Source organism: Gymnogyps californianus, chromosome 1 (assembly GCF_018139145.2).
Source record: "Gymnogyps californianus isolate 813 chromosome 1, ASM1813914v2, whole genome shotgun sequence".
In the NCBI taxonomy this organism is placed as follows: domain Eukaryota; kingdom Metazoa; phylum Chordata; class Aves; order Accipitriformes; family Cathartidae; genus Gymnogyps; species Gymnogyps californianus.
The window spans coordinates 151649346-151676445 of NC_059471.1; the positions used below are offsets into that span (position 1 = coordinate 151649346).

Sequence of the window (27100 nt, forward strand, 5' to 3'; positions counted from 1 at the left end):
GTTAAATAAATCATTATGTATCTACTTGAATTTATACATTTGTGTTGTCCAAGATTGGAGACAGGTGACACAGAACATACAGTCATGTTCTACGGCCAAACTGGGCCACACCAAAAGTCTGTCCAGACCAGGATCCTCTCTCCAGCAGTGACCAAAAATCAATGCTAAGCAAAGCATATAAGAACATAATTTTTTCCAGTTTCTAGCTAGCATGATGTCCCAGAGTTGGATGTGGTTTCTGCATATTTAGTAGCCTGGATTTCTTTTTTTAACTTGGCAAATCTCTCTTTGAGCCTGCAGAAACTTTCAGCACACCCACAGCATCCTGCAGGAAGGAACTCCCCAGCTCAACTACCTGTTGCAAGCTACCTCCTTGGCTTGCTTGGAACCTGTCTCCTCTTGGATTCATTTGATACACCTTAATTTCTATATGCTCCCCTCCTCCACACAATCATGGATACATAGACCTCTCTCACACCCTCAGTCATCTAATTTACACTACAAGCATTATAAGGGCTGACAAAAATCTGACCTCATTACTCAATACTTTTTCAAACCCATAACTTACACCTACCCCTAATCTTAGCAACACTCCAATAACCCTTGCCAGCCTCGGGACAAACCGTGCCTGTACAGCTCACCAGCTGACACAGAAACCTTGCGAGAGTTAACAATATTCCTTTGGGTTCATCCTATGTCAGCCAAGACCCCAACTCCAGACCTAACTTTATGCATTTCACAAAGACTGCCCCACATTTCCAAACTACTGTTTTTCTTTTTATTCCACTTGTTGTCGTCAGCCTTCCTCCAAGCCCCACAGAGTTGGCCAAGTCTTACAATAACTTTCAACTCTGTTGAAAACCGTAACATTTACCCTGGCAAGAGATGCACAATAACCACATTTCCAGCTCAGTGCAACTAAAGACGACTGCTTGCAAACAGAAACTCCAATTTGTGCCCTGCATGATCTTCAGAGAGTTACAAAACAACTTGCCTGCTGCCTGAGCACTAACCTTTGCTTCAGCCATAGTTAAGGTGTTAGTAACCACCTCAAGATCACCACCCAACACTGGCCTTCCTTTTAGTTTCTTGGGGCATCTCCCTTCTGGTCTTGACACCAAACTTAGCTCTTCCACTCCCTCCCAACTCAACCCAAATTGCAAATAACGTCCTGGCTTTAAATTCAGTGCTGTGACCTAATTACTGCCTTCAAAACCTCATTAAAAGCTTCTCGCACCAACTCTTCATATGCTGCTGCTGTAGGTGTCCACAGCTGAGGAACACACACTGCTTAGCAGCTTCTCTGAGGCTGAACCATAACCACAAACTCTCCCATGTGACTGGACATCCACCAGTTGGGCAAGCAACCACACACACCAGCACATACTTGGATGTTGAATATCCTCGAGCCTTGATGTCTTAGGCCCTAACACCAGGGCCAGCAAGTTGTATCACCTCCAAATCCACCCTCAAGCAATTTACTCAGCTAACACCACTTCTTATTTCTACCCTGTGGAAATACCAGGCTTTAAAAACAATCTTATCTCTTCAGCCTCCCTCCTCCTTGCACCTAAGCTGAACGCCAGCCCTGCACCTCAGCCTAGCCTTCCCGCTGGCCAGACACACAGACCTTCCTGGAAACCAGGCCAACGCCACTCAACCTTGCTGGCTCCATCTGACATCCCAGTCCTGCACTCATGATGACTGGCACAATGTCAGTTCTGCAGCAATAGCTTCAGCTCTGACCAAGATAAAGTCTCAGGCAAGAGTTATAGTTTGAGTCTGAAAGAGGAGGTAAGGAAGGAAAAGGTTTGTTGCCAAGATAAGGGCTGTGGTCAGTGGGTGCATCATGGGCTGTCAGTTCAGAGACAGTCACCAGGTCTCTGTCTACTTGCAGGATTGACCACTCACCCATTTGGCAAAAATTTGCCACCTCAGCTGTCCAGAAACTTACCATAAGGTATCATCCACATTGACTAATTAGTCTTCCCACAGCTCCGTGAGACTGGCAAGATACAACAATAAAAAAAACAGCTCTCATCTCCGATTTCTTGTTTGCAGGTGGACCCCACAGGTCTAACATGAAGACCACTGCCAGCAGCGCAGCTGGCCCTATAACTAGCTCTGAGGCAGTCGGTGGGTCACTGACTATTCTGAAGTGAAGGGTTAGCGTTTGGGTTCAGGAAAGAAGGTGTTGCTGAGCAAGCCTAACATGCCGGCAGGTGAATCCTGCAGGCTTAGGGTGGTGCATAGGATCAGGATAGCCGGGTTTTGGCCTCTTTCAGGTTGTTTGGTTGCAAGTTCAAGGTAGCAGTCAGCTTAAGGTTTGAGTTCAGAGAAACAAGAATTGCAGAGAAGAATTTATAGACATATTCTGCAGGTACTTCACATCTAAGATGAAGGCTTATGCCAGGAGACTAGGGTTAAGGTCAAAGAATCTCAGGACCCAGCTTCTTTCTAGATCATACAGTGCCCAGAGAGCGAGGACAGGGACTATCACAGGTCAACAACAAGATCCACAGCAGGGAAAGTGGCAGGTACTGAACTGCAGCAACACGCTGTCAGGGCCCTGATGCGCCTCACCTGGCCCCATGCCTGATGCCCATTGCTCTAGGAGCCCCATTTCAGCTCAGCCCTGTCTCCTGGATGGACCTCGGACCTGTGCTGTAGGTAGCTTTTCTCCTGGATGGAGCCCCACAGACACATGTTCTCGCTTGTCCTTACTCCTGCCTCTCACCCCTTCTCCTGGATGGACTTTGGGCCAATGTTGCAGCCTTGCCTCCAGTCCCGTCTCTTGACTGGACCCTGACCAGGATTCAGCAACAAACCTACTTTTCAGCTTCTGTTGTCAGGACCCGTGCCTGAGCATCAGCCATGGGAGGCTGGTGCTAGATCAGCAGGGAAGGAACCGACCAGCTAAGTTTAACTCTGCATATTAGAAAGCCATGTAACGGCTGGCATTCGGGCTTGCCGAAAGGATGGGTTTTCTGGATGGAAGATACAGGCTTCTGGGTAAATTGGCTAAAGTGAGGATTAAGATCAAGCTCAGCAGAAGTGGAAGAGCTGGGATAACTACAGGATTTTAGAATCCCTCCAGAACAATACTACTGTTTTTTACTGGCAAGGGTTTCCTTAATTAGGTTTGGAGCAGGTAGGTGTTGCTGGACTGCAGGTGAAGTCAGGGCTGCTGCTGGGGCCAGGGAGGACCTCAGCCAGCAGCACTCTCACTTGCCTTTCATAAGGCTGTTAATAAAATCCAGTGCCAGTGGTAAAAATAGTCACTGTTTCATACCCCAAGAATGACTTAGCTTTTGGGTTTAAAAAACCTTCCCCTGTCATTACAAGATGTAAAGAGACAAATACACGAAAGACATTTGCAGCACAGAATACGTAATTGGAATCAGGCCAGGATCATTTATGACTTGATGACCCCCATCTCAGCATAAACATATCAAAAAGGGACAGCAGCAAATCCTTCACGCTGTGCTGCACAGAGTCTGGTATTAATGACTCTGCCAGAAATGCTGCGAACAGATCAGAGCTTTCCAAATCAGACAACGTGCTTCCTGGAAGCACTTTTAGCCTTGATGGTAATAGGAGCTGTTGTCACATTATCATAAAGGTCTCCCAAATGAGATCCAGTCCAATTCTGCAGCAGATGTTGAATAAGGATTGCTTGATCTCAACCCGTGTCTCAGCTGCAATTCCACTGTTGGAATGAGGAGCCAGCAAGGCCAGAAAGTGACACAGAGGAGGACTGTTCCCATTTTCATTTGAGACATCAGGAAATTCCTCCAGAAGCCTCCAAAGTGTCTTTCCCTGGTTCAGTAGCTAACCAGAGCAAACAGTTATGCACATGGCCCCATCTTAAGAGGAAATCAACTTCCTACCACCTTCTCGGAACACTGGTCTGGTTAGGTCTGGAGGGAAGACCTAAGTCGCAGCTGCCACTGCCTTGCTGGTCTGGCCCAGCAGAACCAGAGGGATGTGGTATCAGCCGACCTAACCATACACCGGGTCCCAGGCAAGGAAAAAAAACGTTTTTACCACATCTAAGCATTTATGTATCTTTAAAAAAAAAAAAAAGGTGATAAAATAACAAAAATCTGTTAACACAAATTTCAGGTTCTTTGTTTTTGCCACATCCATGGCAGCCCATCCTATGCTTAGCCAGAGCTGTGCAGTACTCTGTTCCAGCAGGGCCCTGCCTTCCACCTTCACTGATTAGCCACCGATATTCCACCAACAGGAATGGTCATCCCCTTTTTACACAAACTTCAGCTGAAGCAGAAACTCTGAATGCTTGCATCCCATACCTCAGGAGCAGGCAATTTTAAGGTTTAGGATTAGGCTTCAGTCACTGGGCTTTCCGGTCCTGTGCTCAGGCAATTAAACTACATTCTTTGGTCTTTGCATAAAAATAAACCCACATTTTTCAGTAAGAAAGCATCTGTAATATAACTCTACAAGACCCAGAGCATGCTTTGGGGTTCAAATAATGCTGGTTGCTTTCTATTCTAGACAGAGCAATAAGGAGAAGTAATTAAGTTAAGACAACAAAACAAGTCTTCTCATTTGCCATCTGTAAAACATTTTAGTGCAGGGAAAAAATAATGTCAAGACTACACTTTTGAAAACTTTTGTTTGATTAGTGGCATTGTACCTCGTCAGTAAATACGGCGAGAATGAAGCTGGATTGTCCTGCTCCGAAAACATCGGCATGGATCCTCCCATTATCCAGAGGCGGAAATACAACACGAGAATCACCTTCAAAGAAGAACATCTCGGTTAGCAATGCGCTACTAAGAAGAACTAAGGCCTCCAGCAAATATTTTGTTGTGATAGCTCTCCATGCTCTGCTCTGTGCCTAGAAGTGAGTCAGCTCAGCGGTTTAGGCAAAATTCAGTTTTGCCACCCTATGCAGGGTGACAAACGTGCCAACCCTCAGCACAGAGAGCATGCCATGTTGTTGCGTCCCCCCTCCTTTCATGTGTGCATTACAGACAGCAACTGGCATATCTCAGCTACCCACGACAAAGGCAGCATTTTGAAGGACAAATCCGTCACCCTGCTGCGGCTCAGACTGCAGAGCTTTGCTATTGACCTCTACCTAAACACAGAGGAGAAAAATATGGCTGATGTCTTAAAAGCTGTTCACTCATGCTGGCATAGGTGTAAGGACAAGCTCCATCGGTGTTTCTCATGCTGTGTAATCCTAATCCCTGGAAGGACTTCTGCGGGCTGGCACTCCTCCACCTTTCTGGGAACTACTTGTCAAGGGACAAGCAAGGGGATCCGGCTCCTAGTGCAGCAAAGGGAGTTGCACACCCAGCACTCCCCCGTGGAGGTGCTTGTTTTCTCCCCTGCAACATGTCAAGTCCTGCTTGGAGCATGTCAAGCAGCAGGTATTCGCAGGCAGAGCTTTTCTTGTGACTCTTACCAAGCTGTGCACTGAAACTAACAGCATGCCACTGAAAAGTCAGCCCAGCGCCAGAGTGTCCCCCTGCATTTAGGGCACAGAATACTTGCAGATGATTACATGGTTTTAAGGGCAACCACTATAAATTAAAAGAAAATGTGAACTGAAAACACAGCAATATTCTTGTCTCTGCCCAGCTGCAGTTTCCTAGACTATTTTCCAAGACTAACTTTGTATTAAGATCTACCATCTAAGCTTTCCGAGTCTTTTGGGATACCACCACACAATGTTCATTCTCATCATACACAGAAATACATGGTCAAGTCCAGTCGTACTTACGTAGCTTATCACCAAAGCAGCTCTCTTCAAAAAAGGCCTTGCAGTATACAAGAAATTCTGGTTGTTATTTGCAGTCAGGTAGCTGAAATATAAGGAAACAAATATTTGTTGAAATACTTTGAAACAATAACTTGTTTTTCAAACTGGAAAAAAAGCTGTACATTGTTTTAACCACCCTAAAGTAACGTGCGGTAATAATGACATCACTCCTACTCTTCAAAGCTCTTTCCATATGACTTAAGTAAAATATTGAGACCACTTCAAATAATACACACTATAATACATTGCAGCTTCCCCATCAAAATCTGTTGTGGTTTTTTTTGTTTTAAAAAATCATCAGTTAACTCCTTAATCCTCAGAAAACCCCCACGTGTGTCTCACGAAGATTGCTGTCTTCAGAATCCCAGAAAACTACGCCGAGACACATTTTTAAAAGGTCACCCAAACAGAGCAATTCAATTTTAGGCCATGATTAAAATGCAAAAACTTCTCGTTGCCAGCTCTCTGCTCAGTCACTAGAGATAGGAATAACTGTCTAGCAGAACTGAACTTATTTTAAGCATTTTTTTTTTAAGTGTATTCTGCATACTTAAGTTTCATTACAAGTCTGCTGACAAGGTGTTATGATAATTAACTGCACAGAAACAAACACACAGGTGGCTTATTGTTGTAGGAATGTTCATAAAAACCTTCCTGTTTCTCAATGAGTAAAATTAAGCTGTATCTGGAGCCAAAACTACACATTTATTTTAATATAGAGTAGAAGCACTTGCCAAATTCTAAGGAGCTTTCTTAATATAACAAACGGTGCCATACCTATGACATTAATTCAATGATAATTCCATTTCTGTTGAACCTTACAGAGGCTTCGTCATTGTAATAAAGCAATGAGAAACAAAAAGAAATACAGAAGAGACAACAGGAATATTTTAAGCATATAGGAGCTAGAAAACTATTGAAAAAGTGACAAATAATTTTAAGAAGTTATAAATATCAAGTAAACAAAATAAATTCAGAAGGAAAACATTTGCAGGTTCCTGTGTGTAACATACAGTCAGTATCGGGATACTCTATTTAAATGATTTACAAAAACTGCAGCATGAATCACAACACCTGCATGCAAGTTACCTTTCCAAGCATGAAAGCATCATATGTTTCTCCCATGAACATCTAGCATATAAAACGCATCTTATTTCCTCTCCAAATTCCTCAAGACAGTCTATCATCTGATTGCTTCCACCCTTCAAGTCTTCGAAAAACCAAGATTGCAGCACTTCCTAATGCTGCCAAGAGTCTTTAATATCTGGGTTTTTGTTCAAATTTTCTATAGTAGGAAGTTTGCAAGCCTGGTCACCATGGCATGATGGAGAAAAGATTACACTGCAGACAAAAGCACCAGGGGCAGAGCCAGCAAAAAACAGAGGCAGCATTTACAAGGAGAAAGAAGTACATCTGGGTGCTCTCTACAAAATAACAGCTCTTCAGAAAACTTTCCCTAAGTGTTGTGCCTAAAACTCAGGAACCAAACCACACACTGTAAAGCAAGCCAGATGACTTTCAGTCTTTGGTGTCTACTTATTTACAAATGTTGACATTTAAGCACCGAATCTGACTTAAATGTCAGACTAGTCTTCAAGGGCTGAACTCCGCAAAGTGTAAAGTTTTTTGAGCTTCCACTGATTTTAATGAGGCTCCAGCAAGTACAAGTGAGATGAAACTAAGCCTTCAGCTTTCTCTCTCCATGAAAGGTCAGGTTGGCCTTCAAGTGTTCACCATGGCCCTGCTCCAAAGCCCACCGGAGCCAAAAGGAAAGACTCTCGGTGACTTTAATAGCATTTGGATCAAACCCCGGTCTTTTGTTGCCTACTGGAACCTTTTATGAAACTCAGCCCCCTCGTGATTTGCAGCAGGAACAAGTGTTGAGTTGCATTTTGTTTATATTTTTATGGGTGGAGGGAGGAGAGCCCTCTATTAATCATGCTGCCTGACTCTTTTCAAGAACCTATTTTCACTCGCTTGTAGTTTTAACTAACTGCAACAATTTGGGCAGATATTTTCCATTACAAATATTTGCTTTAGGTGGAATTATTCTGGGAAAAGATTAGCCAGAACAGTTCAGCTTTTTCTCCAAGACTTCAATTAGAGACAGAGGAGCACTTTTATCGGTGTCAAGAAGTCTGCCAACTTCATCCTTGAGAAACTATATCACCTCGCACGCCAGTGACCTAAAACTCGTGAGGTGGCCATCATCTCCGGGCCATGTGTTTGCCACCCTCCAGAACAGCCACTTGTGGTCGGGCAAGCTGCGAGCTCAGGGGACAGCACCTGCGGGGAGGTGGGGACATGCAGACCCCGCTGCTTTGCCGTGCTCAGCAGGGATCTGGGTTTTAACAGATCAAGTTTGCATCGAAGATGTTCCAGCTGGAACAACTGCTAGGGACAACACGCTATTTGTGAAGGTAGCCCTTCAGCCAGAAGGGTAAACTTCATTTTCGGCTGCTGAGGCTCAGGAAAGTGTGTCTGTGCTTCAGGGCCTTGCAAACACTGATCTAAGTCTGGAGACCACCATAAAGCACAGAGGAACCCTCATTATTACCATCTCTCTGTTCTGTCTCAAGCCTGGCCTGAGGAGAAAATTAAAGCTAGAAAATGAATGTAAATGGAAGGGAGTAGTTGCTCTTTCATTATTGGCAGTACAGTGCAGGAATGCTTACTCTTTAAACATCTTGATTTTGACTTCTTTTGTCTGCCTATGAGTAACGAAAATGCTGCCCACATCTCGCACCTTCCTTGCAGCAAGCATAACACCATGCAAGCTACCAAACACAGTTTCAAGGCATGAGTTTATCTGCAAGTCAAAGTTAATTTGAAGTGCTCCACTGAATTGAAGGGTATCTCTGGCCACTGCCGAGCAGGCCTTTTGAAAGCATTTCAGAAAATCCTGACAGGCCCCTCAGTTTATGTTGTGGAGCAGTAACATCTCCAGGAAAAAAAGAAACCCCTGCATTGACACCAACTGCAAATCACCACTCTGCTAGAGAGCAGATGGGCAGCAAGCAGGAAGGAACCAGAATGAAAGCAATGGGTAACTGGGAATGGGTGAAGCAAGAGAGTTCAGAGTCCTGAGCTTTCTGATCCTTCCTCCAAATGCTTTTGCTACTTTGCAGCTTCAGCTAAGAAATGTTTCTTTCCATGATAGTTCAATTAAGAAGCAAGGCTTTTTCATTTTGAGAAAGCTACTGTCCTGAAGTCTATCTGGAAACCATGAAAGATAACATGGTTCATTGCTTGGTAATCCAGCTGTCCGCTCATCACATGAACGTGCGGGAGTGGCATAAACGTATGGGTTATGCTCAGTGCATCAAAGCTTTACAAGAACCATGTAGTTTTCCAGAGTACCTTACTGAGGCTACTACTTTTTTCAGGGAAAGTAACTAGTAAAATGTCTCATGTCTGGTGCAGGCAAAGAACAATACATCGTTTATGTATTAAAATCAAATGAACTGTAAATGGGACCTGGACAAGGAAGTTTGCTAAATGTCAGTGACACGCTGCATGTAAAATGCAGTAGCATTTTACATGTAAAATTGCAGCTTGCAAACACATCTAAAGTTACATCAAGCTTTGCTCAGACAACCTTAAGATCAGCCAAAGCTTTGTTTTGTCTTTAGCTGGGACAATCAAAGAAATTACTATTACAACAGTTTAACTGTTTTATACCCATTTTAAACAGCTGCCTTGTATAAAGTCATTTACAGGTCAGATTTCCATGCATTTGCCAACCACACCAGGCTGCCAAACATCCCACAGTTCATGGGAACCACTCCCTATCACCTGCTCCACCCCGACCAGCATAACATGGCTCCCCATGCCAAAATACACACAAGCATTCATTCCCACATGAGAGCAGGCGTGGGATGTATGTAGAAAAACTGTATTGATGGTAGCTCCACGCAGCAAAATGCTACCTCCAGAGCAGGCAAACATTTCAAGGTGTGGGTCTCCCAGATTTTCATAATGCAATGATAAAATTAGAGGAGGAAATCCAGATCGCAAGGTTTGCTAAATGAGTGTGAAAAGAGCCCATTTGGGCAGAGGTTCCACCTCTGCTTCGTGCCAGTTTTCCCACAAAGCGAACCAGCATGTAATTGCCTACTTGCTATCTTTTAAAAGCCTTTCAGGAATACTCCCTGAAGCAACCAGAATCACAACAAACAATAAATCCAAGAAATGCTTAATAATACAGAGACTTCTCTTGCACAGTTCGAGCAGAGGCCAAGACAGATATTTGGCAGCTCCGGCTTCCTGAAAAGCACGGCTCATCCTGAAATCAATTACATCATCAGGGCACCCGGAGGTTTTATAATTGAAGACAGCAGGGTAGGTGGCCTAGTAAAACTCAATACCATGCAGTTTACAGGAATGTAAACTTTGCTGGTACCAGATGGACTCTGTGTTAATCAAAATAAACTTCTCTAAGAAGCAGGCAGCTTTTTTAATTTGCATGTACCGTTGGAGGCATCTAGAGTTTACAGAAAGGAGTGGGGCAGCTCCTCAGCTGCTGTTCATTGCCACAGCTGTCTGAGCTATCGAAGATCAGTATCGGCAACACGTTTATCCTATGCTGCAGCTAACTCAGCTTTGGTATAAAACGTGAACTCGCTCTTGTGTTCTCTTTGAAGGCTTTCTCAAGGGAAGCCAACAAACAATTAAGATTTATGATGGACACTCCCCATCAGGGACATCTAAAAGACCAAGATAAGTACACAATAGAACCAAGCTTTGGTGTTTCAAGAGCTTGTTTTGGCCAGGTCCCTCCACTATCAGAAGATCATTGCTCCCATTTATATTCTTCTCAGGAAACAGATCCAACTCTGAGCAACCGCCAGAGTTTTGAACTAGCACTTTCAAAACCTTCAATAAAGGCAGACATTAGAAGGATGAGTATAAAAGCAAGGCTGTTAACTTATTCTTAATTATTGGTAACAGTAAGACACCTCTAATCAAGACATTTTTAAACTTAGAAGGGGCTATTTTAAGTGAATGTCAAAGCTTTAGGCCATTGGTAGATGCACACCTAATTCCAAAATGGTTTGACAGACTCCCCTGCTGAAAATGCGCAAGTTCTACAGGAGCCATATTTTCTCTGTAGAGACCACCTTACCTTTTCTACTTAAAGATGACTTCCTTATAATCTGTCCAGCCCATACATCTTATATTGGAGAAGTATCTTTTCAACCTAGCTCGGTCTATATTCCTCCTTGAGGACAACCACTGAAGGGCAAGTGTATGTGATATCCCAGGGAGAAAACAGGAATGAAAATCCATCGTGGAGTAAAAAAATTGAATAAAAAAAAAGAAAAACCAATATATTCCAGACACGTCTGGATTTTTAACTTGCTTAAAATACCTGTCAATGCAGGGAAATAAAATAGCAGTCATAGCTACAGGTTTTGCAAGGGAGAAGAAAGAAAACCCTTCCTGCTTCCTTCTTTATGAGTAGTCTTGACATTCCCCACAGCATGTGTGGCATCCTTGCTCCTTATCTCCCTGGAGAGCCTTAAACCCCAGCCACCACTACCCACGCAGACCCAGATGCATAAACACACACAAACAGAAGCAGTTTTACCAACTCTTTACGGGGCCATGGAGAGATTTTATGAAAGTCACAACTGTTTTAACTCATTTGCACTGATAATGTCACGTATTCTTCGTGTACGTTTTCAGTTGTGACTACATTTGGAGTTCTTGCTGTTTATTGGATTTTTGGGGAAAGCAGAGCAGGACATAACTGCATTGGCATATACAGCAGAGAAGGTGATCCCACTTGTGGGTTTCCCGTATTCTTTTAGGCAATACATACCTCATTCTGTGTGGGATAAAAGTAGAGGAAGAAAACTGGGAGGAACAGGGAAAGGAGGAGAGAGAGGCACAGTAGGGGATCAGGAACAGAAAGAGAAAAAAGGAAAGTAGCAAAATGCACTTAACGGATCAAAGATGTGACCAAAAAGATGAAAAAGGGCTTCCCTTCATACCAGACATTCCACCGACGCGACAAGGAGACAAGGTGGAGCAGGGCTAACAGGAAAAATAAGACCTCATCAAAGCACAGCCACCTTCCCCCAGATCTCAGGAAACTGAAGCACCATGCCTGCAATTTAACGCTTCCATTGGTTTCTGCCATTTTATTTCCTCTGCATCACACACACACCTGAGGCATTCAAATCCACTGTTAGGCTTGTTATTCCCTGTCCTAGGCCAGTTAAGTGCTGGTATAGAGGTATTTCAAGCAACTGCATTATAAGCAGCACTGATAGCAGCTTTGGCTGTTCCACACATTCAACTACAAACCCCTATTTTCAGCTGCTTGTTCTTTTGACAAGCTTTATTCATTCAGGCTGAAAGTTTTCCCTTCCAGGAGCTTCTGTCAAGCTGAAATTGTTTTCTTCCTTGAAAGCATCAGGTAAAACAGTTAGGCTGTTCCTGAAAAAGCAATTAGAGAGATTTGCCCATATCAACAAAGTTGTGCAACCACTTTATTGGGAAAACGTCAGTGGTTCCATACTTTGGAGCAGGGATTTGAAATTTAGTAGAGGGACTGCAGAGATGCTCCTGTTGTTGCTTTCAGTGACAACTCGCTCTGCTTCTGGGCACATGACAAGCCACTGGGAAAAAAATCTCCATTTGCAACGCTCACTAGAGATTTGTATCAATTCCCTGTCGTCTCTAGCCCTACCAAACACCATCTAGCAGGAACCTGCAGGAACAGCATCAGACTCTCCTTGCATTGCTCCTGCAAAGCCACTGAGATAGGAGATTCTCTCCTGCAATGCCTGTACCCAACCTGGAAGAGACCATTTGCTTGGACTCCAGAGGGCTGAAAATTTGTGTCTGAAGAAGAGGCTACGTGAGTATGCATTACAAGGAAAAGAGAGAGATAAAGGAGAAAGGAAGGTAGGCACAAAGAGGAAAGGGACGGGAACAAAGAGGAGCCAGGAAGGAGAGAAAGGAAGAGAAAGATGGAGATACATGGAGATATTCAGACCTCTGCTGCTGTCAGAGATCGAGCGGCAGTATCCGGGAAATCTGCTGCCACTGGAGCTCCATTCACTTGTGTCCCCAGTGAGCACTCGGGAGCTGGACTGCGGCACCAGAGGCAGGAAAGAGCCCATCTTCCCCAGAGCAGCTCTGCTTAAGAAAGCAGCTGTGCTTTCGACGAACCAATCTAGCACGAGCAGATGGACCCAAAACCACAGAGGATAGCCAGGACTCTTACAGACTGACTGCTGCCTTTGTGTCTTTGCACAGAAAAGAGCTGGCAGCTTTCGAATACAGTCGTCTCCAAAAAGCAGCACAGCGCCCATGGGCCACAGTCACTCTGCAGGGCCAGGCTTGGTAAAGGGGTCAGCCTGCGCACAGGCAGGGAGTGTGTGGTCTGCGAGGTATCTATAACACGCTCCCTAATCACAAAAAACTAGCTGACTCGCCAGCTTTTATGTGAAGAGGGGAGGAGGTTATCCTCCACTCATGCCCAAGGCACTGTTATTGTGAGTGGAAATTATTGAGGTGTCCCTGGGAATCCAGTGTCCTAGTGAAAATTTACAAACAAGCCATAAAAGATGCGGAGGCCTGCTGCGTTGCTTTGATGGTCTCCATAACACATTTCATTTCAGTAAACACACACTAGTCCAAGTAGGCTGCTAATTTACAGAAGGAACCATGGTGGCTTTAAAATTATGTATGTGCAATTAGGGAATTAAGGCTCTAACTTTTTGCCATTGTCTTTGCCCAGGATCCCAGTAAGCAAACTTTAAAAAAAAAAAAAAAAAAATTTAAAAGTTTACCACAGGGCAGAAGAGGAAGAATAAATCCATTCTATCAGTAAAATATGGCAGAGAAAGAGCACAGAAATCAATGTCTGTGAGATTGTCAGTCTCTTTCTGGTGAGCCTCCTGCACTCTGCACAGGAGAGGAAAGATACACACCTTGAAGTAGGAAATAATACATACCACTGCTAGCAACAGCAAACCATCCTGGATTCAAGTACAGTGCCAAAAAAGATCAAATAAGGAATGGGGCGGGGGGGAACACCAACAAAAAGAATAGGACAAAACAGAAACCACCATATTCAGGCAGTCTACCTACTTCTCATGGACAAACACATGGCACCACGCAGGCAACCAGCCTCCAGAAAATACAGTGAGGACTCAGTGAGGAGCACAGTCCAGCGGGGTAAATATGCCCGGCGAAGGCAGGAGCCCCAGCACCCAGCCCCAAGGCGGGAGTGGATGCATTTGCCCCTACCAGAACCACAAGGATATGCTCGGAACAGAAAAGAGGTCCCCTAGGGAAAAAGGCCCATCACCTCCTGCATGCATCAGCCCTAAAAAAAGTGATAGGCACTGATGAGAAGCATAGGGGCAGGTAAGGGTCAGCTGGTCCAAATCCCAGCTCCTGAAATAACTCTTTAAGGAATTTAAATAACTTACTGGTACACAGTTTGACTTAAGGAAGGAGGGGAAGAAAGCAAACTTTTACAGCTGAGCCTGCTCTCAATCAGGGCAAATGCTCAGTTGTTTTTTTTTCTTTTCTTAAATATGTTTGCCGAACTGAATTATATTTTTTAAGTCATCATTTGGCATCAGCCCAAAAAGAAACTTTTTGCAATGCTTGGAGAGGCACATAATGTTTTAGTTGTGAGCATTTCTGGTAAATCAAGTGAAAGTGGTAAGTGAAAGTCTGGTTTCAGAAGGAAACGTGGGCACAATTTGCAAAGAAATGCAGGGAGAAAATAAGCGCCTGAAACCCCCTGTAAATGTGTCCTGAAGAGTATTGCTTTATTTCAAAACCTATTTGTTTTGAATTTTTTTTTAATTCTTCCATAATTTACTTGTAATCCAAAACTACTTGTCAAATTCAATTTAAACCCACATTTTTCATGTAATTGGAGAGGGGGGAAGATCACGCATCCGCAGTTTGAATCCTTGACTTTGAGATAAGAAGATGGAAAAAGGAGCAGTTATCACACTGCTGTGATGGGGTAGGGGGACTGTGGACCTTCAGGACAGTAAAACAGAGTGTATATGGGGAGTTCACCAGCCTTGATGGCCAAGAACCAATTTACAGACATTTAGAAAGAAACAGCAAGTGATAATGAGAAAATAAGTGACAACAAGTGATAGGCAACATTCAGGGGGGTGACATTCATGCATTTGATAATCTTCCCTCCTCCTCCTCCGCTGACTGCCTCTGCCTTAGGACAGTGAGCTCTAAGGGCTGGGGCTGGGTTAAAGGACCATGTTAGCACAGACTTTGTGGGAGCAGTGAGCAAAGGAGAGAGCAAGAGCTAGTGTACGAGGCACTACTGCAATAGCAACAGTTTGATTATAAGAGGTGTTAATGAAGACCGAAAAGCTTGCGTGGATTCTCCTGAAGATGCCCTCTAAATTAAAAGAGGTTATAACCTATTGATTTACAATGAGAATTTTCCCAAATTCACGCAATGGAAAGGGATGGTCCTTGTTTGGACTGTCTGTCAAAAGCCACCAGTGGCAGAGACACTAAATTCAGCTGTATTGTCCTCAAACTGAAGCTTGGCCTGTTTTCCACAAACTTTTCCTTCAAAATGAAACCCATGCATCATCTACTTAAAAACCAGTTTACTGGATGTCAATGCTAAATACTTCAGGAAGAAGGTATTTCCTTTCCGGAAAAGTCTTAATCTGACATTTGATCTGGCACGTCCCTTTGCTTCTGTCAGATTAAATAAAGCAATCCGTAAGTATGTCACAGCCATCTCTAAATACAAAATAAATGGTAAAAAAAACCCCTTCCTCACTCTTTTCTTGTTAGGAAACCGTCTGTTATTTTTAACATCCTCAAAAATAGCTTGTTCTTTTTAAATATGAATGACACGAATCTGTTAGCAATATAGCGAAGAAGCAAAATAACATTCTTCAGAGCTGGTATCCTTTCAGAGAAACTTTTTGATGTTTGCAATCAAATGCAACTCAATGCCAAAGTTATACTGCAACACAGAAAGAATCTGAAAGAAAAAAATTCAAAAATTGGCAGCAAATTACTTCTTTTGTCAGCAGCCCTGTGAGTAAATTGTGCCTGTGCTATTACTGTTGGCATGAAATAGCAAACGCTACACTTCCAACAACTTTTATCTCTGTCGCTTTTCCACACAATTATCTACACACAAATCCTTAAATTCCTCAACTTAAAAATGGACCGGTTCTTTCATCACAGGCACTCATGGTTTGGTTATGATAGGGTTCATCTGTGAAAAATAAAAATTAAAATCCGCAATAGCCAGTAAAGATTAGTGGCTTGCTTTAAATGGATTTCCTCTGCAAAGCTATTCTTTATAGCTCATCTAAACAGATAATAAATGGTAAAAGCCAAAAGCACATCAATAAAAGAATAACTCTGAAACTTGGCAGAAGTAGAAAAAATAATTACATTTTATCCTATTTTGACCACAATTCAGTCTCATCTATTGCCAGAAAAATAAGACCACAAATATTCCAGTCTTCTTTAAGTCACTAAGATATTTGCTTTGAACTGCATTGGCAACTTCCAAAAAGAAAAAAAAAAAAAAAGCAGTAGCAAGAAAACTACATCATTTTGTAGTCTCCACCTCCACAGAAGTGGGTTTAAATTCTGATATTTAAATGCCTGGCAAGCATGAAAGATCCTGCACAGTTGCTCACAGGAAAGTATACGGGATGTTGCACTCAGCCAAAAATACGAGCAGCTTCTGCCTTGGGGATTTTGCAGCATCCTGTAATGCACACCCCCCGACCACATCAAACCTGTACAGGGTGGGGCTGGAGCTGACACTCAGTAACGCTCAGATGCATATTTGCAGGGACAACCAAAACTTCCCACCTAACTGATAGCCTCTCTTCCCCAGACGCCCCACACTAGAAGGCATGTCACCTGTTTGGCTTGAGGGAAACCCATAAAAACGCATCGTGAAGTCTGTTCAAGGCTTCATCACCCTCCAACGTAGCCGTGGTCTGGGTCGTTCTGGTAAGCCACGACCAAGATCACTTTAACGAGGTCATCTCATCTCCTCCACAGCCCCACCATGCAACGCGTCTCCGCACTGCCGAAGGGACACCCGCGCTGCCTACCATGAGGGACATCCTCTGGCATCACACCCGTCCCACAAGCCAACCAAAAGGAGGGTGCGAGGGTGTGGGCAGACAGGCCCTGGTGGGGCAAGGAGAAGGAGCCACACATCATGGGAAAGGCTATAGGTCCCTCAGAGGATACTCCCATGGTCTGTGCCTGTCTGGACACCAAACAGTGATGGGATCTGGTCAAAAATGATGCAGATGTCCAGACAAGAAGGCACAGGTGACAGAGGAGGGGAAAGGTGAGAAGCTGTATCTGAGCTACCACAAACATGTCTGCTCATTCTTAAGGGACAGTGGTAGCTCTTGCAGGACCATTGCTGCACAGGTGCATGGACACAGCCAGGACCTCGGCCTCGAAGGCGACCAGAAGAGTTGCTACAGAAGAACGGTGGCACAGCCTCTGCTCCGCAGCATGGCGGCAGTCCCATTGTAGCTAAAGCAGGAGAACTGATTCTCCCAAATTCACTGGTAAAGAAGCCCCAGGACAAGCAATGCTGCAATAAAACTGATCTAAAGACTCTTGCATAGATTTGCTCACAGGAAACAGATATTTTCATTAAACTAACTGATTCTTTTTCTTTTCTTGTTCTCCTTTAATATTTGCACTGCATATGTTTGATCCTATTATTAAACAAAATAAATAGCCCCTTGTTGAATAATTAAGAAAAAAGTACCAGCCAGTGCGGGTAGTATTGCCAACCAAGACTGAAGACAGAGAGCTGCTGTTATTTCTGTATTTGAGTTATTGATTAAATGTAACATCCGTAAAGCAGCAATCAGAATTGCTATTCCGCAAACATTCCCAGAGAAATAATGACCTGTTCCAAGTGCCAATCACATATACTCTTGTGGTTAAAATGCAATTAAACAAGTAAAGCATCCAATATACCCACAAGCCAAACAAAAACAAATCACAGAAACCTGAACTGTGGAGCAAAAACAAAGGCAAGATTTTTAAAACATAATTCAAAAATGAGACGTGTCAATACAGGCTGTTGTTTGTAAGCCACTATAAAAACTTCCAGGTTACATGTATATGTATTATTTATACACAGGGAAAAGGGTCTTTTTCCAAAATACATCTCAGTAGGAAAAATCTTGTGAAACAGTAATGCTTTTCTTATTCCAGAAAACTTTCTTTTTTATGCTTCCTGGTTTACTTTTTAAGGTTTTTTTTAAGTGGTGAAATGGACGGGAAGAAAAACATTCTTGAATTAACTATGTAAAACTCTTGCCCTCAAACCCTGAAGAAGAAAGGTTATTTGAGAAAAATAAGACAGTAAGAATAATACCAAACAAATGCACTGATTCAGCAGTCTCGGTTTGATCGCCATACACTAATACAGACAGCAACAGCCTCACAAAAGGCTGTCAGACTCACCGAGAGTGAAGAGCCAGAGGCAGAAGCCATGCCGGGGATCACTCCGGCAAGACCCCGCAGCCCAACCAAGCGAGCAGCAAGCCCTGTGCACTGCCATCTCCCACGGAGGTAAGAGGCCAGGCGTTTTGGAAGATGACAGCCACACATCTTCACTGAGAGCATAAGCTTTCAAATCACACTTAGCTTGCGGATCCCGCACGGGTAAGAAAGGAGCAATCTCCAAACCAGCAGCAGTTTCTATTAAATCTGGCCATCGCACACCCCTCCTGTGGTGCTTAGCATAGGAGGCACCTACGCTATGGACACCAGCCCTGGCTCAGAGCTTCTCCTCTTCAGCGATGAGTCTCTAACCTGCCCTGCTCAGGGCAGGGGGTTACTGCAGTGTTTTCCGAGGAGCAAAGAAGCAGTGGAGTGGAGTTTACCTAAGTGGCTGCTGCCTGTCAAAGCTTCCTCCAGAGAGCACAAGCTCGCCCAAGTGCACTTTACTTGAGCAAAGCTATTTTGTCTGCTTCAGTTTTGTTTCCTTGAATTGATAGCTGAGGGCTATGATGAAGAAGACGGAAAATGGCACTGTTCACAAGGGCCAGAAAGAAACGGATTTTACAAGATGGATGGAGCGAACCAAGGCAAAGTGTTGATGAACATACTGTGCTTCAGGCAACTTAATAAAACTCACATTACAAAAACCACTACAAATCATCTGCATGAGTTTAAAGTCTTGACCAAACCACACATGCTGCATTACCCCGTAGGCTGTTCGCCTCAGGTAAAAAGAAAAATTCTGCCTAATTCACCAGCACCTATTTACAGAGCAATAACCCACTGCTCCCTTTTTTTTGTTTGTTGGGGTTTTTTAACCTCTGATAAGCTTGTTTTAGTGCCCAGAGCAGATCCAGGAGTTTCTCCCTTTGCAAACAGCCACGTGACAGCACGCCAGAGCAGCTGTCTCCAGAATTAGGACAGAGACATCGAAACGCACAGAGGCAAATTGATCCGATCGATCTCTTGGAGAGCTGAGAAGCACACGGTCCTCGGAGACCTTTATTTTTTTCAATCTGCAATGAAAGGGCCTGGCAGTAAACTGGAGAGAGCCAGTTTTATAAGCTGGGAGGGAAATGATTATAGAACTGTAGCACTTCAGGGATCTTCCAGCTGGTTTAAATGATTTGGCTTCCTTACGAACATACTGAAGGGGAAAAAAAAAAGAAAACTTCTGAAGGTCAGCCACAAGTGCTATAGGTACTGCGTGAAGCGGAGTTCCTAATTAATTCTCAAACATTTAATGCAGAGATGGGGACAGGGGGAGGAAGGAGGAATACAGAGGGGGAACGGAGGTTACTGCATCCGTATGCAAATACAGATTAAGGAGGCAGACCATCTCCTGCAATATCTTACACAGATGAGCAAAATCAAGAGAGGGACCAGACAGCAACACCATTTACCCCGAGCTCCACTGACTACAGCGGGCAGGTGCTCAGGTGAGGTATAAATTCAGATTTCCCTGGCAAGTGCTGAACTGACCCCACTCCACCACGGCTCAAAAGGCGGCTTTTGCTGCTGGGTGAAATACCACTTCCCGAAGGGAACAGGAGGTGATTCTTTGCCTCCTTCGTTTGGTTTTCCCTTTTTATTACACAGGCTGTATGTGCCATACTGATAGTTTTGCAGGGAAGCAATAACATTTCTAAAATGCTTGGAGAGGATGGGAGCATTTGTTTCAGTTGAAACTTTTTGGTTATTTCAACCCAGATTTGCAAACACCTTTGCCAGCCCCACACTGGACTTTTGTAAGCTCCACAAGAAAAGTAAGTGGAGTTGCATTGACCAGCCTTCAGCAATCCAGGCTGGTGGGCACAAGGAGCAGCATCTTAATAGCCTCCTCTTTCTATCCCACCCCTGGGAAAACTGTGACTGTTATTGAATCTAACCCTTTTTCTACATTTCTTATTTAGAAAATGTCCAAAATAGAAACAAAAAACATGCTGTTCACTGAGAAATGCCTTTTTTTTTCCTTTTTGTTTTGTGTTTGGTTTTTTTTTTTTTGCAGATGGTTAGGGTTAATAATAAAAAACAGTTCAGTTTAAGCAAAGCTTTTTAGGATGTCCAGGTTTTTTTTCATTAGGATGAATCTAATAAATTAATTTTCACCCTGCTGTGAGTCAACAGGAGCTCATTCTTGTTCCCTCCTTCCTCCAAGGTCAGCAGGCCATACTCTGCTTTGGTTCCTTGCTGGCACAGGCTGCACGCTCATTTTGGAAGCTCCTGTGCTGGCTGGAGGGCTGCAAACTGGAGGCTGCCCCCGCTGCCTGCTCGTCTGCTTGGGCAGGGGTGAGCAGGCTGGCAGCAGCGGATGCCTCCGGCACATGTTACAGCACCACTGGCTGCACAGAGGCTCTCCGTGCCCTTCACCCGTCTCCTGGGCACGGAGCAAGGCTTACGGCTGACTGCGTGGTTTTGACCTGATGCAAACATAGGTGCGCGTAGAAGTATTTCAAACATGTAATTGGGATCGTGTCTATGCCTCTCCGGTAACATCTCTAGAATAAGGACTGTATTATACCAGATCACACCCCTTGCCTCAGCCAACCGTCCCCCAGTTGCACACAAACTCACTTTAAAACTCAAAACATGCCAGATATTTCATTTTCTTTCTCCCTCTTACTGATCTCTCTTACTGACTCTGCAAGGCCACATCTGATATAAATAATATCAGCATCCACCAAGTTACGGAAAAGGAAGCCGAAACCCTACGGACTGCATCCCACTTTCACTTCTGTCAACGGCTGCCTCTTGCTGATTTCACAGCAGGAATCATAACTTCGTTCCACTTCTTTATTATTATTTTTTAAAACAACTTTTGGTAGAGGGCCAGCACTTGATGAAGAATGAGACAATCCCACTGGGTGCTGTTCATCCGTGTCCTGCCAGCATTCCTGGCGCTAACCGACCCACCGCTTGGGATTTACAACACTCATGCGAGCACATCACCGCTGCTCACAGCCGGGAGGGCATGCTTCCTCTCCTGCGCTCTTTGCTTCGCCCCTGCAACTATCACCGGACAGCATGCACCGAGAGTCTGACAGATCTGCTCTCCTGAAACAAAATACTCCAAGCCACGTACTAAAATCCTGGTGAAAGCTGTTGGAAACTCCTGCAAGAAGAGCAGCAGCAGAGGGGGTATTCAGAAAGGCTAACTTTTGCCAAGGGAAATGAGCCTCCCTATGCACCCTTTTTGATCAGCAGTGAAAGGGTAGGAGAGGGGAAGGCTGATGCAGAGCCATCCTTCCCTCTGGGGACCCTCTTTCTCTCCAGCTACAGAGGGAGCTCACCTTCCTTGGACTCAGCTCCCTCAAAACCCACACTGTCCAGACACAGCTCAGGCTCTAACAAAAATAATTAGAACTACTGATGGAGAAAAACCACCTTCTGGGTCTGGTATTTATTGATCAAAAGAGTGCAGGATACTTTCACCCTCTTGGCCACCCTGCCTTTGAGTTCCCAGCGACTGATGCCAGCTTTGATAGAAAAATATGTTGCTGAGCCTCAAAAAGCGTGGGGCTAGCTTTTCCTTTGCTGCTCTGTGGGTCAATCAAAGAGACAGATTCATAAATGGAAAAGCTTCTGTCATCTCACAATATCAGTACACAGACAGACTGCCTCTTGACAGGAAAAAAAATAAAAGAGACTACAAATAACGTTGATATGGTAACACATATTTAGAATCAGTAATGAGAAGGCCAGAGGAGAGCTTATCCAGAGCCCCAAGTGCCAGCTAGTCTTGCAGCACTTTGGCAGAGGCAACTCTGGAACAACCAAGGTGGGGATATTTGCTTTATGGCTTGCAGATTGTCTGTGTCAATGCAATCATACCTCAGTCATCGGCTCCAGCCGAGACCCAGAGACCAAACAGTTCCCGAGATGCTGAACTCAGACAGGCTCTTTGGGACCACACACCTCGGGTCTGAGAGGGGAGCGCCTGGCTGCCCCACAGCCGCTGCGTCTCATCAGAGTCCATCTCTCAATGACCACTGCTGAACCGAGCACGAGCTGTGCTGCTGGACTTCTCCTCGGAGCCAAATTTTGGTAACTATTACCTGTGTCTCTTTGTATGTAAGCAAGCTGCCCACCCTACAGTCTGCTACAGTACCTGTCAGGTGGCTCTCCAGAAATGTATAACCCGTGGTCATACTTCCCATCAGAAGTTTCAAGGACTTCACCTCCAGAATGGCAGAGTGAATTAAACCAAACAATCCATAGCAATACCTAGCACGGAAAAAACTGCAACATCACCACCACTGGAAATGAAGTGGGAGGGCACAGGATGGGAAATTCCTTGCGCTCTTAAAAAAGGAGCTAGTTAGTGTGCTTGGTACAATGCATCTTCACCAGCAAGTAAATATTTTTGTCAAACTAACATACAGCTTTCCATCCCAAATGACTTCCCTGCTTTCTGCAGAAGTACCAGTTATCTAGCCTTCCAGATGTCCTGAAGCTGCTTCATGGCCACTTTTCGGAGCAAGCGTGTGGAAAATGCAGAACTGTTCCCAAAACGAAGCTAACCATTTTACAGGAACTGCAGATGTGACCTAACATTCCTAACACAAACATTGGTTTCCTTAAGTGTATTTTGTAAGGAGTCACTTCATTCAAGTCAACCATGCAAAAAAATCCCCAAACACCCAAACCAACACTCTTATGAGAATGATAGCTTTAAAAAAAAAAAACAAAAAACAAACCACCAACACACCTGCCCAACCAGGTTTCTTCAGGACTTCTCTAGCCATGCTGTTACAGGGAATTTGCAAGACTATTTCACAGCTCTGTAACATCTGCAGCATCTGCTGCATGCATGCCCGGCCCACAGCAGCTCCATGCTGCTAGGGCACTGCAGGAGCCAGGGCTGTCAGAGACTCTGGGACACCACAACAGCCTCCCCGTTATGCATTACAAACTCCGTTCTTACATTTGGGTTTAACACTGAGAAGTGGGTGACCATTTCACCAGTTTTGTCCCGCTGACGACTTTACTCAGCACTGCGGTAACAGCCTGAAATGGAGACCTGTTTCAAAGCATTAATATCGGAGACGGAGAAAGAGGGCTGGTACAGATAGACAGACAGCCCTGGTATAGTTTATTTTTTTTTACATTCAGGATCTTTACCCCACTGTGGACTGACAGAAATCCAGAGGGTTTTGTGCTTTCTGTTCCTTTGACTGCTTAAGAAAGGATGCGCTCCATGTTTTTTAAGACAACAGCTGACATGTTTCAAAGTTTCCTTTTCATTTCTATCATGAGAACAGAAAAGCGAAGGGTAAGGCTGCATAAGGAAATACTGTTTTGGAGGTAAACCAGTGCAAAATGAACATTGTTCCTAAGATTTCAACAGGGATGACTCCCAACTCCAGGAGGAAAGACACCCCATTTACTAAAAAAAATGCTGTCATAAGATTAGAGCTTCAGATTACAAGAGTCAAAGAAAAGTAATTTTTTTAACCCCACTATCTTTTTTTTTTACCTGTCTATTTCTAACCCTTTAAAACCTGTTAGATTATTTTTTTTCCTAGACTCTAAGGCATACGCTTTTCTCCAGGAGACTGAACCACTGCCAAAACCACACTGCTATCCAAGGATCTTAACACGTTTTGCAAAAACATTAATTAAAACTCACACAGCAAGAAGAAGGGAGTAAGGCTGGATCTTTTGTTTCACAGCAAGGAAAACACCACCACCAAAAAAAAGGACAAAAAGATTTGACAACATACCAACCATCTCAAAGAAAACACGCTGCAGAGGACGGCACAGAGGTGATCCTGGGAGGGCAGAGAGGTGGGGTAGGAAGAGTAAAACCCAGCATTTTATCTCTCGGCAGTGCTTTTACTAGACTATGCTTCTGCTATGCAATATTAGGTTGGTTGAGATTGAAAACGGAGATTTAAGAGCCAGTTTTCTTAATCCCGGCCCTCCTCTGTTTTCTCACCACACCTACACAACTGCCGCATCCAAATACAACATCCAAACTATCCAAAACAAACCAGTTGCTAATTATTGTATCTCATTATAAGGACGCCTCATCTGTACTTCTTTCAAGATTTATCACAGAGTCATTATTTCTCTCTGCAGCATGATTTCCCACTCAAGTGTGGGAAAATGAAGGCAATAGCTATTTAAACGCAATTTGCAACATGGTCTGTATGTATTCATTTCTTGCTGTCTTCTGGGAGTATTTTCCTACATCGGGTACCTAATCCATAAATATACATCCATTTGCTTAACAAATTTGTGGACAGAAGAAAAGTAGAACTAAAGCAACAATTTAATTTCTACTGAATAGCACACATTTATTAGTTTATAATACACAAACACCATTCCATCAAAGTTAACTAAGGTTATGAAAGCCATTAATGTATCCTTACCAACATGGCAGGGCTAGAAAGTAAAATAAAGGGGACTTGTTCACATCAGATGTCATTTGCTGTTTTTGTAATTGTTATTTCTCTTAAAAATAACAACAAAAAGCAGTCTCTCAAGGAGCAGCAACTGATCAGTAGTTTTGCAGACAGAAAGAACAACCTGAAAAGCTGCGAGTTCAGCAGCAAAACAGCGATGCTTTCCCAAAGGGGGCAGGTCAGGGGACATCGCAATTCACCACACACTGCCACAGGTCTCTATCCAAAAGGCTGGCACATGTCCTGAGCAGAGATCCTCTCCATTTGAACCACCCAGAGCTAGGACAGCATGGGGGCAGGAGGGAGGAAAAAGGCAGAGGAAACAGAGGAGCAGAGCTATTTAGGCTGTTTCTTAACATAAATAGCTCCATATAAAAGATTTTACTGAACCAGAAAAACAGAAGACTAAAAAGGAAATCTGAAACCCCTCATGCTCATACATTTTCAGCTCTTTGGACCCCAGTACATAACTGATACCATGGCTGCTACTCAGAAGAGATACCGTGGCATCCATCCGTGAAGCCGTCTACTGCCTGACACCAAAGGCACCTCCTCACAACAGAAACGTTCAGCCTTCACATCAGATCTAGAGACTGTACCACACAGTCTATTTTTGTTATGGAAAAGAATGTTTTCAGATCAAATTTGTTTCCAAAACAAAGGAATTCACCTCCCAAAGCCTGCCAGGGAGAGGGGAGGACAACATTCCTTCCTCTGCTCTCAGGAAATTAAAGTTACCCGACTGCTGGAAGGGGCTAAGCAGCCTCGGTCTCTTCCTGATGCCAATATTGAAAGGTGTCAAATGCCTTCACCTCACACTGCCATCAGAGGATGGTGAGGGAGCAGAGCACCACACATCCAAGCTCATGCAGAAAGTTTATTTTGTCTCCTCTGAACCAGAAACACTTCAGACCACTAATATATGCAGCTCCAAGTTATTTTGTCTTTAGCTTTTTTTCCTTTAGCTAAAAAGGAGCTGGTACCATTGCTGAGTGATGGGTGCTTCTTAGTGCAGAGCTGGAGAGCCATTCCTCTGAACCTGTTGCTCCACAGCTGATGGACAGAACAACCCAGCCCATCGAGGACTTCCCTCGCCCAGCAGCAACCTAAACTACAACCCATCGAACAGCAGCTACAGTATTGTCTCATGTGTCCATAGAGGCCAGCTGTAGCCAAGGAAAGCCCCCAACTTCACCTAGTGGCTGAAGAAAGGTCAGTCAGCCATGGGGTTGTGCCAGGTGTGGGGATGACCATGCCTACACACCTTCCAAGGGAGGCAGAGGTTATAGAAGCGCACACCTTTCCCCTAGAGATCCAACAGCCCTTTTAGACTGTCTAGCCAAAAAGGAGCAAGTCACTCCTGCTCAGTAAAAGGCATCCTTTCTACGGGACTTCGTGGATGGAAATCCATGGCAAAGACAGCAAAATAGACAGACGTCCCTCTGGGAAGACATCTCTCTGGGAAGTACACTACCAGGAAAGGAAAGACAATCATCCTTTTCTTAAACTATGATTCATATTATCTTTGCTTACAGGCTACATCATTTTCACACAATCATTCAGACTCTGACAGAATGGGCAAGAACCCCATCAGCATGGCAAACGAAGCCTATGCAACATGCTTATGAAAAGGGAGCTGAGGTCTCCAAAAGGCCTGATATAATGACAACTAATGCCTCGGGGAGTCCAGAAGAAAGCAGGAAGAAGCAAGTTTCTTGACTAACATGACTGCAAAGCGTTGATATTTAAGTTTTAGATCCAGTTTAAGTTTCAGTTCTCACCTCACTTAGACTTGTTTTGCACTAGTGTACAACAGGGCATAAGCACGAGCCACTATCCAAAATAATTCAACTTCATTCTTCCTGTTCGCCAGTTGCCAAGATAAAGCAGGAGGTTCTCTACTGCTTCAGTCTCCTATAAAGGGACTTTAAACATATTTGGTGGGGATACTAGTGGCATGTTTTTTATCCCACGCATTTGCAGTTGCTGGTGTTTTTTGTTCTGTGCTTCCTCAAAATGGCTGTGAGTCAGAATGAAAAGCATAAGTTTCTGAAGCTGCTGAGATTTCATGGCACTTGACCAAAGGAAATAAATAAAAATAAAAACAAGCACTCCAAACATACCGTTCTCCTCGGCAAAAGCAAAGGCAGCTTCTCTGGAGAGTCTCAGCCTTTGTCACTATACAAAGCTTGCCTAGACAATGCCAGTAAGAAGGTTATTACATTATTTAATAACAACTCATGGCAATCCTCTGTGTCCCCTCCCTAGGAACACTTATGAAATAAAGAGTTGCTGCTGGATTCTCACACTTTAACACCAGCTTTGTACCTCACTTGACAGTCTCTTTAGTTTTGTGCACCCGCAC

General features: G+C 44.0%; 1 protein-coding gene across 1 annotated transcript in view; it reads right to left on the reverse strand.

Moving 5' to 3' along the window:
• The window catches only part of TMTC1 (transmembrane O-mannosyltransferase targeting cadherins 1), a 142664-nt gene that overhangs the window by 80341 nt on the left and 35223 nt on the right, over positions 1-27100 (reverse strand). The window contains exons 6-7 of the mRNA XM_050915106.1: positions 5759-5840; positions 4664-4767 (exon numbers count right to left, since the gene is read on the reverse strand). Coding sequence (XP_050771063.1) covers positions 4664-4767; positions 5759-5840 — 186 coding nt within the window. The remainder of the gene's footprint in view (positions 1-4663; positions 4768-5758; positions 5841-27100) is intronic.